Source organism: Lissotriton vulgaris, chromosome 2_1 (genome assembly GCF_964263255.1).
Source record: "Lissotriton vulgaris chromosome 2_1, aLisVul1.2, whole genome shotgun sequence".
Classification (NCBI taxonomy): domain Eukaryota; kingdom Metazoa; phylum Chordata; class Amphibia; order Caudata; family Salamandridae; genus Lissotriton; species Lissotriton vulgaris.
The window spans coordinates 282,678,973-282,699,714 of record NC_141687.1 but is presented as its reverse complement, the minus strand read 5'-3'; the positions used below and the strand labels follow the sequence as shown (position 1 = coordinate 282,699,714).

General features: G+C 45.7%; 1 protein-coding gene across 1 annotated transcript in view; it reads left to right on the top strand.

Annotated features, from left to right (window-relative positions):
* The window catches only part of MED13 (mediator complex subunit 13), a 684,456-nt gene that overhangs the window by 38,290 nt on the left and 625,424 nt on the right, over window positions 1–20,742 (top strand). Inside the window, exons 4-5 of the mRNA XM_086954050.1 lie at window positions 11,810–11,999; window positions 12,479–12,938. Coding sequence (XP_086810176.1) covers window positions 11,810–11,999; window positions 12,479–12,938 — 650 coding nt within the window. The remainder of the gene's footprint in view (window positions 1–11,809; window positions 12,000–12,478; window positions 12,939–20,742) is intronic.

The window sequence follows — 20,742 nt, the reverse complement described above, 5'->3', positions numbered from 1 at the left end:
CGAGGCTGCAGGCGTCTGCTTGAGGCAGGACAGGGGTCGCCGGATTCTGGGTCATGATCGCTGAGTAGACCTCTTGTTGTTGGGCAACTCTAACTCGGGCGGTGGGCATCGGGTGCAGAATGGTGCAAACTCGTGGATCCTTGCTGAGCTGGAGTCTGTTGTTTGAACAAATCCGGTGTTTATGGGAGACATTCTCTTTGGAATTGAAGGCAGGCAGGTCCTCCGGGTTTCTCGAGGTTGATGGCTGCCGGACACACCGAGATTCCTCAGGAGTAGGTTCGAAGTGGGGACAGGCCGGTATGGTTGGGGCCTAGTAATTGGGCTTTCTCCTCTTGTTAGCTTCGGCATGGCTGTTCAGTCCTTCTTCTTTTCTACTTGTAGGTTCTTGTCTGAGCAAGCAAGGTTCAGGGATGCCCCTAGATATGGAATATATAGGGCTTTACAGGTAGGTAAAAAGGTCAGGACCAATGGGTCCCTTCCCTGGGGTCGGTAAACCCCTATTATGCCACGCTCCATTCAGAAGGGGGGCATAAGCATTTTCCTGTTTGGCTGGGTCCTCCCAACAGCAAGATGGAGGGGACAGAGTTGTGATTCACCTCGCCTCGCCTACCTCAGGGGTGGAGTTGGCAGAGGTAGGCACACCTCTTGTCCTCACTTGTTTTTCCTGCTTGTTCTCCCGCTCAAAGTGGGGATCAGAACCAGTGGGGACCAGTTGCTGAAAGCAGCAAGTGGCCTTTGTGAACTTTGCCCATCCTTGTGGAGGAGGCTTGGCACCTCGTCCCAGGATGTGCATTGTTTCAGGTCCCCGAGAGCAGCAGGCTCTTGACCCAGGGCTCCAGAAACATGTCTGGTGGTGGCAGCTGGAAGCAGCCACTCAGCCTGGACGCTAGTGATAATTTGTTTTTCAGGGGGCATCTCAAAGATGCCTTCTGTGTGCATTTTTAATGAAATCCCACTCTGGCATCGGTGTGGGTTTAATGCGCTGAGAAGTTTGATACTAATCTGCTTAGTTTTCAGTGCAGCCATTATGGTGCTGTGGAGTTCGTAATGACGAACTCCCAGCACCACATTATCTTAATGGCAGCACTGCACTTACAATGTCTAAGAATTGACTTCAACACTGTAGGGGTACAGGGCTCATGCACCTGCACCCTCACCACTGGTATAAGGCACCCAGCTAGAGGGGTGACTGATCTATGCCAGGGCAGTGGGTTGTAGGCATGGCACACAGTGATGTGTGCCATGTAGACTCTTTACTTTGTTCTGCACCAAAACACGCAGCCTGCAAAGGCAGAGTGTGTGTAATGGTACAGGGCTTCTAAGGGTGGCAGGGTGGCACAAGAAGTGCTACAGTCCTTAGAGGTCTTCCCTGGTCACTGTGTCCTGGGTACCTGTGGTACCATTTACCAGGGGCTGACCTTTGGCCATAAATGCCAATTGGGTTTTGTTTTCAATTCACTGTTGGGGAATGAACATAGGCCCTGGGTACCTGATTAGCAGGCGCCCAGGGCGGCACACTCCAGTCAAAGCACATCCGCAATTCAGCAAGAAGTGGGGGTAACCATTCAGAAAGAGGGCTCTTTCTCACAGTCTGTTTAGTCTTATAATGTTTTACGATTGAGGGAACTAAGATGTCTAAATCTTGCGAAGAGGATTCTTTAAGCCAGGTTTCAGTTAAGATAAGGATGTCCACATCTTAAGAGTGAATGAGGTCCCCGATATCAGCAGCATGTCTTTCCACAGACTTACAGTTAAGCATCGATTTGAGGTGGGTTTTAGTTACAGGCGCTTCATGGTTAGCGGTAGGGATAGGGAGCAAGTTGACCAAGTACGAGGATCTGTGATTGACACTAACCTCTCTGAATGGGTTGGAGGGAATAGTTTGGATGTTGAGTGTTTCAAGTTCAGAATTGTTTTGCGAGGCATTGTAGGTTAAAAGAAGGTATTGAATATCCTCTTCAGACAGATGTACCATATTCCTATGTGGCCTTGAGCGGTGATTAGGAAGAGGCCTAGTTTTCCAATTTAAACTTTCTTCGCTTTCTACTGACAAGTTTTCACTCAAGGGATTCTTGGCCATGGTGGAATGGGCAAATTGATTAGTCATGGAGGATAAGAGTAGTTTGCAGCACTTCTCCATTTTTGTGGAGTGATAGGTTCTTAAGCTCCTTTATTATTAGATGTAATTGATTCTTGAAGTGTCAACTTATTCTCAATAGGGGAAGGGTGTAAGGAGTGGGTGGATGTGCTGTGTGTCGGTAGAGACTGACCATTCACAACGGAGGGAGTGTTGACTAACTGAATGGTTATTGTGTAGTCAGGGCGGTTGATCAATGGGGAGTTGCTGGAAGGCTACTGTTTTTAGGTCCTGGGGGACGAGGAATCAGGATGCCATTGTCTCTGGGTGTATTTTGCCATGAGTCCTTAGAAACCAGAGTGTTAGTGATCATAGTGGGTGTGTGGGGTGTTCCTTGGGGCAAGGGTGAGGCAGGGGAAGAGACACGGGCTGACCTCAAGGTATTCGCATTGTTGCAGCTGTATGTTATTAGGGTGTACGTTTTGACTGTTTGTGAGGAATGTGGAAGCGGGTAAGATAAAATCACAAATGTATGGACTAGGGTAGTCTATCCTAGCTGGACATGGTTTTGTTCCTACCAAAGTGGGCTAATTGATAGTGGAATGGGAGTGGTTGTGTTGGGTCCTAGCAGGTGAGGTAGTAATGTGTTAGGACATAGAAGTGACAGAAGGGGCTGGGGTGTTCAACCTGGAAGAAGGACTCTGAATAGTCTGAATTGCCTGTACATTATCTAATGTGTTTCTAATCTTAATACATTTGTTGCCAAATTATTCAAAATGAATGTCCTCTTGTATAAGGATATTTTACAGAAATAGCTGGTGAACAATTGATTGCTGTCAAGATGCAGAGTCCTATCCATGATTGGAAGAGTCTCCATATCTTCTTGATGGAGGTGACTGAAAAGTATGCTTAACTTAACCTCCTCCGCCTGAGTGGTGGAGTTGGCAAAGGTGGCCAAGTTTTCCTAAGCTACTATGTTGTTCCTCTGTACAGCATACTGTGGGTCCAGGTGTTGAGTTCCTCCCACCGGCTCCTCAGTTGGTGAGAGTGAGGTCAACATAGTGCACCTAAGTCCTTGTAAAAGCACCAGCATTAATGTGGCAAAACGGCAAGTTACAAAAGTGGGGAAATTGGCAGTGCTTATCAGTGTATTTCATTCTGCATTGAGACACAGCGGAAACATTGAACATATTCCATCCTGCATTGAGACACAGTGGAAACCTTTAACTACTAAATGCAATCAACTTTAGGATGTTCAAGATGCCAGTAGATGTTTCTCTGTGGTTTTTGTCAGAATAATAAAGCTTATGACAATTGCACATGCATTTATGAATATTTCAGACTCCGCTAGAATATGTTTTTAGACATGCTTTGTGCCAAATGAGTTGTTTGTGCAGTCCAGCCCTATTTCTTACACTTGTGTGAAACTTAAGCTTTCAAGCTGGGTTGTCATAGGTTGGTCCACAATCCGAATTCCAAATAGCCACATGAAAGAATGTGTATACAATCAATTTAACTGTTAACTGTTTATAGGTGGTTTTCCTTAAATTTGGTACTACTCCGATGCATGTGGACCATTGTCTGACACCACAGATTCAAAGGGTTCCTGTTAGCTTATTTGTAAATTTATTTCCTTAAATCTATTTATAGACTAAACAATACAACTGTACTATGAATCTCAAGCCTGAACAGTGAGATAAATGAGTGACCTGGTTCACAATTGCCTCAAAGCTTTTAAGTAGTACATAATGATTCTTGGTTGGCATCCGAATCTCATTTCTTAAGTGCAGTCAGATAAAACAGGACTTGTGTACATTAAGACAACATTACATTTTAACTGTCTGACAGTCCACTTGACTAGGCTACTGCTCCAAGTTTTTGCTAATTTTATGTGCGAGGCATATGAGCTGCAGATTACACACTGTGCATAGATGGCCAACTAGTGTTGGGCCCGGATGTTTGCAGTTTGTTTTGTTGTAGAAAAGTCTTTGGAAGTCACAGGATAGGTGACTCCTCCTTTGGATAATACTGTGCATGGGCACCGGCTCCAACCCCAGATTGTTTTTTTCCGTCACCGGGCTCGGATGCGTTTCCAGCGCTCCGTGTGGGAACAGATTTCCTTCGGCGCACAATCCTCACCAACTTACAGAAATTAGTTTTGAACGCTTTTCCAGACTACGCTACGCTCAAAATGGGGGTTGGGAGCACACTGCTTCACAGTCCCAACACAGTTTTCCCCTTTGCATCCTGGTAAATGCAGTACACAGTTCAAACTTACTTCAAAATTAGCTGGAGTTTTTCACCAAAGTTGGTGCAGACATTGCTGTATATCTCTAGACACGTGTTTCTGGGTTGAACCCTTCGTCAGTAGAGAGCAGCAGTTTTAGGGAGCAAAGAAAAATCATCCGGGGTTGCTGGAAATGCTGCCAAGTTTCTCTCGGGTAAGAGTACCACTCAAAGGCACGCAGGTGCATCTCCAAAGCTTGTCAGCTTGCTGGCTCAAGGGAGCCTTTTAAACAGAATGGGGGTTGGGAGCACACTGCCTCACAGTCCCAGCACAGTTCGCCCCTTTGCATCCTGGTAAATGCAGTACACAGTTCAAACTACTTTCAACACGGAAGATTTCGATTCCGGTCATCGTCGACGGCCTTCAGGCCTAACTAGGCCTAGACTTCAGCTCATGGAAAAGACGCCATTTAAAAAGTGTCCGCAATGTGGGCCGAAGTTTCCCCACACCGACCTTCATGAAGTGTGTAACCTTTGCCTCTCCCCGGAGCACGAGGCCAGAAACTGTTCCGCTTGTGCCTCTTTACGCTCCAAAAAGACTATCCGGGACAGAAGAGCTAGGAGAACAATGGCTCGATCTTCAGCTCCGATTCCAGGCGACATCTTTGAAGAAGGCGTCGACGTCCCAGAACAACATGACGTCAACAGCAACTCCGAGGCAGAAGATTCCGAAGTCGAGGACATCAGTCCAGCACAGCGGGTCGTAAGTAAGACCGTCGACCCCGACCCTTCCTCAACACACCCAAAGAAGGCCCCGGTCACGCCCTTGGGCTCGGGTGCACACCAAAACACTGCTTTTACAGCTAAACCTTCAGGTGACTGGGGCTCAAGTCAACCTTCCCACGGTGCAGGCGCATACCTACCGGCACCGAAAAAGGCAAAGACACCGACACTGCCAACATCCACACCACTGGCGCCGAAGCATACCGTTACTCCTTTGGCACCGAAACCCAGGTCGGAACCAAGCAAACCCGCTCCGGATTCAAAAAGACCACCGCAACCGAAAAAAACATTGGATCCAAAAAATCATTGGAGCAGAAAAAAATCATCGAAGCGGAACAAATCATCGGAGCCAAAAAAGACTGCTTCTCCAGTTACAGACATTGCCAAAAAACCTAAAGAAACCGCTTTGGTGCCGAAACCTCCCTCCGCACCTAAAGATCGGCCTCCTGCAGAGGACTTATTTCATCCAGACCCTGCACAAAAGACTCTGGTTAAAGATCCAATCACTGGTCAACTAACTTTAGCTTCAAAAAAGCGACCATTGGATACACCAGCACCAGCTCCTCATGCAAAGAAAAAGAACATGGCTACCTCTCCTTTAAGACTTCCTCCCCCTTCTTCTCCACATATGCCATCACCACCTGCTCCCCTACCATAACACTCATCTACGTCCTCTATCATACCAGATGATGACAACAGGGATGATAGCTCTAATGATATAGGGGGTAACGTAGATGATCCATCTATTCCTCCAGGCTCACCTGACCCGTGGGATGATTATAACACCCCAGACGTCCCTAATGTACCTCAGGATGACATATATCCCTCAAGGCCTTCCCCACCAGAAAACACTATGGGTTTCAATCAGTTGATACACAGAGCTGCGCAATATTATGGGGTAGACCTGCATACAGACCCTGTCAATGAAGTCTTCCTAATGGATACCCTTGATAATGCACAAAGGTCTTCATCCATTTTACCAATGCTTAAAGGAGTCATTAAGCATGCTACTGAAGTCGTCAAGGACCCAGTCAGAACTCGGGTCATTAACCCTCGAATAGAGAAGAAATATAAAGCTTCCCCTTCAAACCCAGCATATATTAAAGGCCCAGTACCACTAGACTCACTTGTAGTTTCCAACGCATGCAAGAGAGCAAACTCAGGTGAAGCTCTCCCACTAGATTAAGAGTCTAAGCTACTTGACGCATCAGGGAAAAGAACAGCATTTCAAGCAGCAAACATGTGGCGTATTCCAATACACAAGCATTATTGGCCAGATATGACAGGGCACATTATGACGAATTAGAATCATTAATGCGGCAACTCCCTGATAAGTACAAAGATAGAGCAAACGAGCTTATCCAAGAAGGAAAAAATATTACAAACATCTCTATTAGGTGTGCACTTGATGCAGCAGACACTGCCTCCAGAGCAGTTAACACCAGTGTCTTACTGCGTAGACATGCCTAGCTACTCATATCAGGGTTCAAACCTGAAGTCCAAAGTTCTATACTTAATCAACCCTTCGATGAGCAACACTTATTCGGACCCAATGTAGATATATCACTTGAAAAAATGAAAAAGGATACGGATAGAGCCAAATCTATGGGAGCCCTGCAGTCGCAGGCTCCCAGACGTTCATTTCGCTGCTCATCTTACCGAGGCGCCACCAGAGGATAGTCTTCAGACACACCTTCTACCTCGTACAAAGCCCCTACACAATCCACCTATAGTAAAGGCTACCAAAGGGGTGGTTACAGGGGTAACAATAATTAAGGCAGAGGCAAAAACAACTCATCCTGCTCTGCCTCTACCCCTGCCCAATGACTCTCCTCCCCGTCCCATTCCACTCATGTCAGGGGAAGACTACAACAATACCTGCCAGCCTGGGAAAACATCACATCATACCGGTGGGTGCTTCAAATAATTCAATCAGGTTACTGTCTAGAACTAATATCTGCCCCCCTCAAACATACCACCCAGGAAGCGTCCAATGTCACAAGAACATTTAACACTGCTCAGACAGGAAGTAATATCCCTCCTGCAGAAAAATGCAATAGAAATAGTCCCAAAGCATCAGGAAAACAAAGGAGTATACTCCCTCTATTTCCTAATCCCAAAGAAGGCCGGATCTCGAAGACCTATCCTCTAACATTTACATACAGTCGGACCATTTTCATATGGTCACACCAACAAGTCCTTCCACTCCAGTTACAAAACGACTTCCTTGTCACTCTAGAGCTCAAGGACACCTATTTCCATATTCCCATCCACACAGAGCACAGAAAATATCTCAGATTTGTGCAAGACTGGCAGCACTACCAGTTTAAAATGCTCCCATTCGGAGTCACAACAGCGCCAAGGGTGTTTACAAAATGCCTAGCAGTAGTAGCAGCACACTTAAGAAGACAACATATTCATGTCTTTCCATACCTAGACAACTGGCTCATAAAAGCCAGCTCATACAGCCAGTGTGTACAACACACTCAAGCTACTATTCAACTGCTTCACGACTTTGGATTCACAGTAAATCACACCAAGTCACATCTGCAACCCGCACACATACAACAAAATCTCGGCGCTACAATAAACAGCCAACTAACATTAGCCTATCCCTCTCCAGCCATGATAACAAGTGTACAAACTCTTAACAAGATTCAAACTGCAACACTCGCTTCCAGCTCTAGTGTTCATGCAGCTCATAGGAATGATGGCATCTTGCATATTCATAGTACCTCATGCAAGACTACAAATGCGTCACTTTAAGAGTACCTAGCACGCCAATGGAAACAGGCTCTGGGTCAATAAATAGACCTAGTGTTTGTAGACGGTCGGACTCATCGTTCTCTGCAATGGTGTAACACCAAAAACCTTTCCAAAGGGCGACCGTTTCTAGAGCCAGTTCCTCAAATAGTCATGACAGCGGATGCACCGTTCTCTGGCTGGGGAGCTCACCTACTGCATCACACACCATGCAAGGCAGGTGGGCACCGCAACAAAAGTTACTCCACATCAACCACTTGGAGTTGCTTGCTGTTTTTCTAGCCTTAAAGGCATTCCAAAATCAAGTATCAGGCAAAGCTATCTTAGTCCGCACAGACAATATGACAGCCATGTAGTACATAAACAAACAAGGGGAAACACACTCTCTTCAGCTCTCTGTTAGCACAGCAGCTATGGAGATGGGCTATACCACTAAAGATCTTCCTCTTAGCCCAACATGTCCCAGGAGTACAAAACACCATAGCAGATCTGCTAAGTGGACAAACACAGCAGAATCACGAGTGGGGACTTCATCCGCAAGTTCTTCAACCATTCTTTCAAATATGGGGACAACCTCAGATAGACCTCTTCGCCACCCACTAAAATGCAAAATGCCCAAACTTCGCCGCCAGATACCCACACCCATTGTCCAAAGGCAATGCAATATGGATGAACTGGTCTGGACAATTTGCGTACACTTTAACTCCTCTCCCACTGCTTCCGTTAGTGGTACGCAAACTACAGCAACATTTTCTAACGCTCATTCTAGTCGCTTCAACTTGGGCCTGACAATTGTGGTACACAACGCTGCTGCAACTGTCTGTAGTACCACACCAAAAACTAAGCCTATCTCCAGGCACCCGGACCCAGCTCAGCTCAACCTAGCGATCTGGCTCCTGAAGTCAGTTTGGTTACCTCAACCTTCCTCCAGAATGTATGAAAGTTATCAAAGAAGCTAGACGTCCCACAACTAGAGCATGCTATGCTGCTAAGTGGAAAAGAGTTGTCATACACTGTCAAAACAACCACATAAATCCTTTAGACGGGTCTATTCAACTCATCATAGGATTTCTATTACACCTTCAAAAGGCAAAAATAGACAACATCTATCTCTTTTTAGAGTACCAGCTATAAAGACTTTCATGGAAGGACTCAAAAGAATAATTCCTCCCAGATCGCCACCTTCACCAGTTTAAAACTTAAACATTGTTCTCACATGATTAATTGTTCCTCCATTTGAACCCTTACATAAATATGAACCGCAATTCCTAACCTGGAAAGTAGCTTTCCTAGTAGCTATTACTTCTCTCAGACGGGTTAGTGAACTGCAAGCATTTGCCATTCAAGAACCCTTTCTACAAATGCATCATAACAAAGTGGTTCTCCGCACTAATCCTAAATTCCTTCCAAAAGTCAATTCACCATTCCATCTAAATCAATCTGAGCTGCCCGTATTTTTCTCGCAGCCTCAAACAGTTGCAGAAAGAGCTCTACACACCTTAGATATCAAAAGAGCATTACTGTACTACATCAAAAGGACACAAGCTTTTCGTAAAACTAAACAACTTTTCTTGTCTTTTTCACCACCACATAAAGGCAACCCCATATCAAAATCTGGGATAGCTAGGTGGAATTTTAAATGTATACAAATATGTTACCACAAAGCCAAACGTACGTTAACAATTCCTCCAAAAGCCCATTCTACAAGAAAAATATGGGTCTTCAATGGCATTCTTAGGGAACATTCCCCTAGATGATCTATGCAAAGCAGCTACATGGTCTACATCGCACACATTCACAAAACACTATTGTGTAGATGTGCAAACTAAACAACAAGCCACTGTGGGTCAGACTGTATTAAAAACCCTGTTTCAAACAACTGCAACAGATACTGGTGGTCGCCGCTAAGTGGGGGTACTGCTATACAATCTATGCACAGTGTGTAATTTACAGCTCATATGCCTCGAACGGAAAATGCTACTTACCAGTATGCATCTGTTCTTGCCATGTAGAGCTGCAGAGTTACGCACGCCCACCCGGCAACCTTTATCTGTTCCAGTATTATCTTAATTAGATACAAATCACATGGATATCACTACTTCTTGTACAGCTCCATCACTTCCCTAATGGCAAGAAACAATCTAGGGATGGAGCCGATGCCCATGCGCAGTATCATCCAAGGGAGGAGTCACCTATCTCGTGACTTCCAAATACTTTTCTACAACAAAACAAAATGCAAACATCCGGGCCCAACACTAGGTGGCCATCTATGCACAGTGTGCGACTCTGCAGCTCTACATGCCAAGAACAGATGCATACTGGTAAGTAGCATTTTCCTTTTTAACACCTTGGCTGCTAGGGGTTTTCCCGCTGGGTGCTGGATCCTTTGTAATCCCATTGTTTGTGACAAAGCCAACTCGTCATAAGCACAGGGCAGGTAAAGCCCATGACGAGCTGGCTTTGTCATCAGCACTGAAGGGGTTAAACATTTGTTATAGACTTCAGCACAGTGTTCCCACATGTACCCTTATCTAATGCTCTGAGATCTGAAAGGCAACTCTCTCATATGTTTGGTCTTTGGAGCGGATACATGGGCTGCAGGAGAACCCCCATAACACCTCCTATTTTCCAGGTCACCAACCCTTCTATGGCCATGATTCTTCTTAAAAGTTTAGATGGTTTGGACACCATAAAATGGAAATAACAATTTATGAAACTTTAATGAAGAAATGTAGCATGTCAAGCCATGTCTTCCCTGGACTGGATCAGTTGACTGGGGGTGAGTGTTTGATTTGCTCAAGCACTCAGTCCAGCATCCCCTTTGGTATCGCTTTGTTCACCCTGAGTTGGCAGGGTATGCCCAGACGTGGGTCCCTTGCTCACTCTACCGCTGGATTCAAGATAGCCTGGCTAAGATAGCCTGGCTGATGAGGGTTATGAACCGAAACCGGTCCCAGGATGCTTGTTTCCGGTCCAGGGAAGACAAGGCTTGGCAGTTTGGGCTGGACTGTTCTCATGAGGCACAGGGTCAGACTTATTTGCGTATGGCCATGTCTGAACTGGGGTGGTGGAGTGAGCTTAAGAATGATGATGGATTAAACCCAGATCAGTTGATTGGGGGTGAGTGTTTATTTGCTCAAGCACTCCGTCCATCATCCCCTTCGGTATCGCTTTGTTCGCCCTGAGTTGGCAGGGTATGCCCAGCCGTGGGTCCCTTGCTCACTCTACCGCTTGATTCAAGATAGCCTGGCTGATGAGGATTATGAATCCGAACCCGGTCCCAGGATGCTTGTTTCCGGTCCAGGGAAGACCTGGCTTGGCAGTTCGGACTGGACTGTTCCCATGAGGCACAGGGTCAGATGTATTTCATATGGCCATGTCTGAACTGGAGTGAGCTAAAGAATGATGATGGATTAAACCCAGATCAGTTGACACGGGGTGAGTGTTTGATTTGCTCAAACGCTCCGTCCATCATCCTCTTTGGTATCGCGCAGTTAACACATGAAGCAGATCCCCACATTGATGCATGTGGTGTTGTATATCGTCCCATGCAATTTAAATATATTATATACTGATGCACCATATGCTGTCAAGCATCCAGATGAATGAAGATCATCCATGCATGCCTATTAAGCTATATGTAAATAACACCAACATGATTTCAGATTACTAGTCCTACTATGTAAACTTTATAAGTTGTTCATAAAAATGCCTAAAGCTTATTTTTCTTTTAAAATGTTCCCCATCAGGACATGACTTCATGCTTTTGCTGGGACTGGGCTATGTTGCACGATTAGTTTACCGTTTGCAAAACATTTGGAAGGGCAAGGACATGCCTACATTTAAAACATATTAAATGTGTACTATCTATATTTCAATTCTTAATGCCATTAATTTTTTTTGTTGATTTGGAGAATGTTCTTGATTCCATTGTAAAACCTCTTTTACATCTTTGCATAGTCTTGTAGACTTGGCCAACATAGACCCATCTCAAAGCTTCTCTCGGATGGCATTATGAGAGTTGAATCTACCGCAGCCAAGAGGCTCTCTGAAAGTCCTGTCACTGATTGGTTCACACAGACTGCAAATGTCAACAATGAAGCATTTTCCAAACTTCGAGTTTATGCACAAGTTTGCAGATATGACCTAGGTAAGCATTTGTTGCTTGTTTCACACTTGCTGGTGTGCTTTATGATAAATGCATAGACTTTCAGTTTGCAATTGAAGAAAAAAACTAACTTAAATTGTTGAGTTGAGATTGTTGATCAGGTCAGGTAACTGTGGACCACAGATTTTTTTCCCCACAGTGAGGTTGCATATTTACTATCTTTTTGCATGTTTCTAAAGCAGACAGAAAGCACAAGCTCTCACTATTTGGGGAAATTGCATGATTTGTGTGCTTCTTGTTAACCAGCATTTTAGTGTGTTAGGACTGAAATTTGCAACACAAGAGACCAATCATCAGTCTACCTTATTGTTTTTGAGCATTTATTTCTAATAGTTTTAGTCAATTATAAATTGCTCCATAAGCCTCCTTATGCTATTAATGTACCACAGATTGGTAGCCATAGGTGGTGTGTGTTTACAGCTGTTAGATCAATGATTTACAGAGATTTCCATCTTTTCTAGGTCCCTATCTTGCTTCTCAGACTTTGGACAGCTCAATACTTTCACAGCCAAACTTAGCTTCAGCTGCAAGCCAATCCGTACCAATTCACCAACAAGTGAGCAGTAGCACAGGGAATTCAAGCACTGCATCATCCACCTCTGCAGCTACAAATACAGTAACATTTTCTTCAAACAGTTCCTTGCCTTCAGTTACTTCAAACACTTCTACAGCCTCTTCTGCAATCATTGGTAGTGGTTTATCAAGCAAGCCATCTTCATTTCCTCCTTTTGGCAACATAAACAGTGGCTCGTCAAGTGCCATGACTGCACAGGTTAATGGAGTTCAGAATGGCCAAGCTGCACAGCCGGCTGGGCAGCTATCTCAGCCTCAACAAAGTCTTCTCGCCACATGCACTCCAGGGGAAGCGTCGGCTGCTGCTGCCACTGCTGCTTCTATACAACAGGCAGAAATCTCTGAAAGGTAATTTACATTTTTTAGTTGATGGACCACATTAAAAAGGTTTAGAACATAACAATTTGTTTCCATGTGATTAGTATTTCTGTTTATCAGATCAGTCTCATGCCCACAGATTTGGAGATAGCCATTCTTTAAACACAATATGCCTGGATAGATCCACTGGAGGGTGTTGCACAATGCACAGACTTTGAAGATATTTGGTTTCTCAATCATGGAATCCTTCCTTAATGTTTATGAATAACAATCTGTTTGCCATCCTGGATCTCTGTCGGCAGAGCAATAAATCCTACTAATGAAAAATAGCTATTTAAAAGGTTGCTTTATTTTTCAACTCTTTATAGCATTTTTCATAGTACTGCAAGTTCTCCATTGACATCAAGCTTTGACTAATGGGGCCGTGCATCCTATTGACTGAGGTTAATTTTCATATTTAGAGGATTTACTTTCACAAACTTCCACAACCATTCCCTGGTCCATCACTTTTACTTTTAATCAACATAGGTATCTCTTTCAACCACAATTAGATTGACCTTTAGGACTTTCTGGCAGTGGCATAAAGGCTGGACTGATGTGTCAGTTCATGGGCCATCTTTTTGGATTATTGTGAGCCTGCTTTATCATCTGGTGGACAAGTTTCAGGTCTCGCCTGAGCCAGCGTGTATGTGCTGCACTGCGAGGCTTCTAGCCAGGACTTCCAACTCGGACCACACTCTTGTGCGTGTGTTTTTTCTATGCTCACCCGCTATTGGCCTCAGCGTGCGTCTTTCCAAGAAAGACAGCCCGCAATTGGCCAAAGGCGGGTGCATGTCCCACCTTCTCTCTCCCCTGGCCTAGGGATCCCTGGAGCGAGAAGCCGCCCGCACTGTGCCTGCTGCATTTCTTAAATTGTTTGCAGTGTGCGCGCACACCACCCCACACTTTTTTTTAAATTCCTTTTAGCGCGTACTCGCACCACTCCCGGTATTATTATTTTTTTTACAGATTAAGCACTGCCGGAGGCATGCAAATGTCACAAATACGGGAACTGCAAATGCAGAAACGTCACACAAATGCTTGGTGAATCCTTGTTAGCTAGACTGCAATACGTGATTTCAACTGCCCCTCCGGATAACTACTCGCTTCCCCTTTCACAGTCATTCACATTTTGCACGCAGTACCTGTTTCACCAAACACTTTTGTTACCCCGCCGTCACTCCCCATACCAGCTTCTCCTTCGCCTATATGCACGTATGCTCTGCGTCAGCTGGTTCACAAATTCCTGCTCGTGTTCCCATAGGCCAATATTACAGCCTGCATCAGCCGGTTCCTCATATCAGCATTTCCGCTCTCTGTCCCGTGCATCAGCTGCCACAACAACTAATGTTCCCAGTACCTAAATATTTCATTGATCTTACTGGGGGGTTTCGAAAATTCTGTTGACTAATTTTTGCAGTTTCCAAATCTAATAAAAACTAAGTGTTTGCAATCAGGAATCTAATTATTTTTGGCTCCAATCAGGATTTACGCACCAAGTCTGCACCTTGACATTAAATGCGATTTAAAACTAGAATTGCCTCGGTTGTGTTACGTGAAGTACAACTGGCATACATTCAAAGGAACAGATGCAGGGCCACTGGAATTATGTGACCGGGTTGACCAAATTATTTAAGAAAAGACAGAGTGGCATAATGCACATTTTGTGATAATGTTTTCATTATTTTGTCATTTTTACACTTGTTAACACTATCTGGGCCTAGGTTGCAACTCACTGGTACCAACATATAGCAATAAGCAACAGAAAGGGGGCCAGTCAACATTTCCAAGGGGCCTTCCACTGTGTTGTTATGTTTTAAGTAACTTTTGAACTATCTGATCTAGGAGCTCATTTTTAATTCATCCATAAATATGCGAAAAATGCCACGACCGCACAATCCATTAATTCTAGTGACTATGAATTTATTTTTACGCTGCAATACATGCAACAATGTACATCTGTTTCCAAATGCTCCCAACTTTGGAGCACATGAAAACGAATGTTCAGGGAATGGAAATAACTTGCCCAAGATCACACAGTGCGATGAAGTGTCAGGGATTAGAACCTAATGTACCTGGGATTAGAACCTAAATCCCCATATCCACTGCTGTCAACTCAATCATTGAACTACATCCACTACAAAAAAAACACTGCACTTTTCTTCTTGGATCTGAAGATAAACTTTCTACAATTCCAAAATCTTCAGGATACGACCGTGCAAAATAGCATTGTTACTCAGCAGCAGCAGTTGTGTAGGTGTCTACTGTGAACTGCTACAAGTGAGGGCGGGGAAACCCTCAACTCATCTAGTCGTTAAGACAGCCCACAGTCTTCTAGCCTAAGTGGGATTTTGACAGGATGCTTTTCTGTTCATTGACAGTCAAACGAAAAAGTATATTAAACAGCTGATTTTATTGACAGTCAGACCTGTTCTACGAGAACTCTAATTTTTTACTGAATAAATGTGTCTTCTGTGCAGTGCCAGCATTTGCTTGGATAGCGCACTGGGCAAAACCGTTCGCAGCAGCATTTGTGATCCCCTCCATCTGCCCCACCTAGCCGTTATACCAAGTGAGGTCTAGTTCATATTACTTAATAGAAATTAGAACAGCTGCTGCACAACCTTTTTTCTGCTGGACACTGTTGTGTCTGGCATGTGATGACTGATGATCATGACTTTAACATTAGCTGTTGCTATCCTAACTGTTTATGCCATTAGGCTCATCACTGGGCTAAGAACACTCACCTCTTCCCTGGCTATGACGCAAAACTAGACTCGCCCCCCCACCCCCCATCACCACCACCCTCTTTCCCCCAGTGGAGTGTAGCTGCAGGCACATAAAGGGCGAGGCTGCTGAACGTGATGGAGAATTAGGCAGTGACGACTTTCTTCAACCTTTGCTGCCATTTTCCTCAATTCCGTCCTCTTTCGCCTCGCTCCTGCTGTGATCTTTGGGGGCCAGTTTGTGTTCATGGGTAATTGACTTAAAGCTGATAATATCACAGCAATGACTGCCCAGGGAACACATTTCCCCATCAGTTGCCTGAATTACTAATGCTGCAGCAACACCCGATCTCCTTTCCAAAAGTGAACAATGTGGAAGTGAGAGCCCAGTGGAGATGGAAAAAGAAAGGGATGACTAGAAAATTAAACTAAAGAAAAGGGGGGGATAAGGGGGAGGGGAGAGAAGAGCCTTGAGTCGTGGACGTTTGGAATCGGAAAACGAGCATTGGCATAGCCAATAGGTCTCGCTTTTGGGACCATATAAGTATTTATTTATGCAGCCAGTATCTTTGGTGCAACAACATCAATTGTTGCACTTATATGGTCACAAAGGCGAAACCTATTGTCTATGCCAATGCTTTTTTTTCCTTCTTCTGGTGATTTCCCTCATATTACCGTGACCATTGCCTGCACTAAACATAAATGTGTGCAGTCTCATACACCTTTCAAAACACCTATATATCATGCTTTTACAACTGTCTCAGTTTACAAATATGGGTCCCTTTTATTTATTTATTTATTTATTTATTTTGAACGTTTTATATAGCGTGGACAAGATCTTTGCAGATATCAGAGCGCTTTACATAGAAGGGGTACATGAGGGAGCATAGTCAGACAGATAAATCAATAGATCTAACAGTACAAATAGGTGGTGTGAGAAGGTGGCCTGATATGCAGTGCTCACTATTCTAGTGAACACTATGTATCAGTCCAGCAACCCTTATTGATGATTGGTTGTAAGTCAACCTTATAGACCAGCTATCCTAGTAGCATGGATACGAGCAGTCTAAGGCTAAAGACTCGAGAGGGCGTGTTAAGCCAGCTGTTTACCACACATATACCCCTTGAATACCCAGTGAAAGGACACCACACAAGTGTTATGAAAATAAACAGTTATTTATTAAAGATCACAACAGCCCTGTACTCTTTATGAGGACAGGGTACTAAGCACAAACCAAAACTCTTACAAAAATACTTAAGTTAGCACAGTATATACAAATGCCCGAGGGGCACGGAAAACCATATACTCTGAAAGTGGAATGCGAAATTCCTAGCAGGTGAGTACAGTACTAATAGCTTTTGGAATCGCTAGGACTTGACTAGGGAATCGTTAGATTACTTCTAGGAGGCCTAGGGGACTCGGGTGCAGTGTGTGCACTCTCACGCGAGATGCGGGACAAAAGTCTATGGTAGCTAGGAATTAGAAAGTTAGTGTTCTCGGGCGAACCCGACCTGGTAGGGAGAAAACGAAAGTAGATTCTGACCCTTGGATAGTGAGGCTATGCTGGGGCACCGAAATGCCGAAGTTACCTAGCCCAGGGGCTGCAGCTGCATAGGTCTGAAAAGACGTCGGGAATCCTCGTAGACGGACCAGGAGCCGGAAGAAAAGATGCTGGCCGGTGACCAGTGAAGAAAGTTCAGTCGGATCCAAGCCTGGATCTTGAAGATAGATGACACCTGAAAGCAGAGGGGACCAAGTTCGAGACTACTAGCCAGTAGTCAGTGGGCACCAGGAGGGCACCGGATGGTAGCCACCTCGACTAGGTGAGTGGGTGACGCTTGACTCGAAGATCTCACGGACCAGGAGGCGTTGTCGGCGACCAGGATGGAGGATCGAGCTGTCCCACGAAGATAGAAGCTGTCGGCGTCGCTGGACCCAGGATTGGGCAACAAAGCCTTGGCAAATTCAAGCCCACGCGGTGGACCTAAAATGGCGTCTGGAGTGGACCAGGAGGGTCCGGGGTGCCTCTCTTGAACAAGGAAGCAAGGGCCAGCCTGGAGCAACCAGACCAGCAGAAGAGTTGTCGTCGGGCGTCGTTCAGAAGGCCACAAGCCAGCCGGCTAGTAGCCACACAACGCGGTGCACAGCAAACAGCAGAAGGGCCCCACGCAGATCGTGGAGATGCAGGGGGGCTGATCTTGGGTGCTGGAGCTGCGCAGGGTCGGGGCTTCTCGGACCCCAAAGCACTCACCAGTGGAAGACTCGGTGGGCTTGCAATAAAGATGTCGTGCAGTCTTGGCGATCGTCGGTCCCTTGAGGTCTCGTCGCACTCACGGTTCTCAGCTTGGCTGTAGAGGTGAGTAGAGGTCAGAGGTGCCAGGGAAGCCGGGTCTCGTCGAGCTGGGTCGTCGGATTCGTGAAGAAGGACTTGCAGCAGACCGCAGTGTTCTTTAGGATGGTGCCCGCTTGATGCAGGGTGACTACTCCTTAGCCACAAGGGAGAATCTTGAAGAAGAAATCGTGAAGTCCTTTCGAAGAAAGTGGTATCTTGATTCCAAAGATGATCTAATTTTAACAGGGGGCCCGCTCCCATCTTTATACTAAAAAAGGGGGCTGACCCGGTGACTAGGTCCTGCCTATGGGTGGGACTAGGTGGGGGTGGTTACACCCCTCAGCCATGCCGGACTTCCCCAGGCCAGGGGCTGGTGTGCCCCTGGAACTGGTTCAGACCGGCCTATGCGTAGTGAGCACCGGGGTGCCACTCAGCAGTCACCTTCCTGTAAAGCCCTGCCTACCCAGGATACACAAAACCATGTCTGGGACGGTGCTAGCACCGCCCCTGACAGGAAACCCTTTGTCCAGGCTCCCCTCACTGGAAGGACTCCCAGCTGCAGGGGGTCAGACTCGTGTCTGTGGTGGCAGCATCCATTTTGTGGAGCTGAGGCTTCAGTTAACTTTAACCGGGGTTCACAGTTACATACATGTCGTGTCCCTCTAGAAGGGTGGAATGCTAACCCCGTCGCCAGAATTGGCGAGGGGTTAGTATTCCAATTCGTATGACACCTTACTCGACATGTTTTGATAAAGCAATACCAAAGATAGCATTTAACCGCGAGGATTATAATGCACTTAAGAGTATATGGTATGCGATATCATGGAGCAGCTATTAGGACTTGATTCCGCAAGCTGCAGACAGGCTCAGCTCATGCCAGAGCACCATCTCACACGATTCCAAGCACTCTGCCTTCAGGATTGTCAAGGCCTGCCATAGGAGTGACTGATAGGAATCTGTGTGTCCATTTTAGGGTTAGGTATAGGTATACTACACCTACAGCAAAGGGTGATTACACGACTTTGCCCCAGCTGTCATGCAGCCAGTTGTGTCGAATTTAGGAGGCCAGCCAGGGGTGGCATAATACATGCTGCAGCCCCTGGCAGCCCTGGGTACACCTATGCCCTGAGTTACAGGGTCTGATAAGGTGGCCCAGTACCAATTGGTAGATGCACCTAGGGTACATGAGGTAATTTAGAAAGAGAACAGCCAGGCTGTGGGTCTGATTGGCAGGCCCACAGCCAGAGAAAGTCGTAAACCAGTGAAACAAAAGCAAAAAATCTGGGTGATCATAGGATTGCAGACCCTACTCTCCTACATGACCCCCCCCCAAACTTTGGGACAATAAGCTAACCTTGACCAGGTGAGTCTTCTTGTTCTAAGTGGAAATATCTGGAGAGCCCATCGGCATTGCCATGATCAGTACCAGGTCTATGTTCCACTGTAAAGTCCATCCCCTGTAGGGAAATGGACCACCTAAGCAGTTTGGGGTTTTCACCCTTCATCTGATTTAGCCACAAGAGGGGCTTATGGTCGGTCTGAATCTTGAAGTGAGTGCCAAACAAGTATGGCCTCAGCTTCTTCAGGGCCCAAACCACAGCAAAGGCCTCCCTCTCAATAGCTGACCAATTCTTCTCTCTGGGGGTCAGCCTTCTGCTTATAAAAGCAATGGGCTGATCCTGACCATCAAAATTCAGTTGAGAAAGAACAGCTCCCACACCCAACTCAGAAGCATCTGTTTGGACAATGAATGGTTTGGAGTAGTCTGGACTCTTAAGGATAGGTGCTGTGCACATGGCCTGCTTTAGGTCATCGAATGCTTTTTGACAGCCTGCTGTCCACTGAACCTTTTTTGGCATTTTCTTACTTGTCAGTTCATTTAATGGTGTCACAATGGAACCATAGTTCCTGACAAACTTTCTGTAGTATCCAGTCAGGCCCAAGAAAGCTCGAACCTGAGTCTGGGTGGTTGGAGGAGCCCAGTCCCTGATTGACTGTATTTTGCTCTCCAGTGGCTGAACCTGGCCTCCACCTACAAGGTGGCCCAGGTATACAACCTGTGTCTGCCCTATCTGGCACTTGGTGGCCTTGATAGTGAGGCCTGCTGCTTGCAGAGCCTCTAACACTTTCCTCAGGTGGACCAGGTGATCCTCCCAGGTGGAGCTAAAGACAGCAATATCATCTAGATATGCTGCACAGAAGTCATCCAGCCCAGTAAGGACTTGATTCACCAACCTTTGGAAGGTGGCAGGTGCATTTTTCAGACCAAAGGGCATTACCACAAATTGATAATGCCCACCAGGGGTTGAAAATGCTGTTTTGGGCTTGGCATCCTCAGCTAACCTGATTTGCCAATACCCAGCTGTTAAGTCAAATGTACTTAAGTAGTTGGCAGAAGCCAATCTATCTATAAGTTCATCTGCCCTTGGTATTGGATGGGCATCAGTCTTAGTGACTGCATTGAGACCCCTGTAGTCTACGCAAAACCTCATCTCTCTCTTACCATCTTGGGTGTGAGGCTTTGGCACTAGAACTACTGGACTAGCCCAAGGGCTATCTGAGGGTTCAATGACTCCCAATTCCAACATTTTCTGCACTTCAGTTTTTATGCAGTCTCTAACATGATCAGGCTGCCTGTAGATTTTACTCTTGACTGGCAGGCTGTCACCAGTGTCAACCTCATGGGTGCACCAATTGGTCTGACTGGGTGTCAGAGAGAACATATGTCTGAAAGAC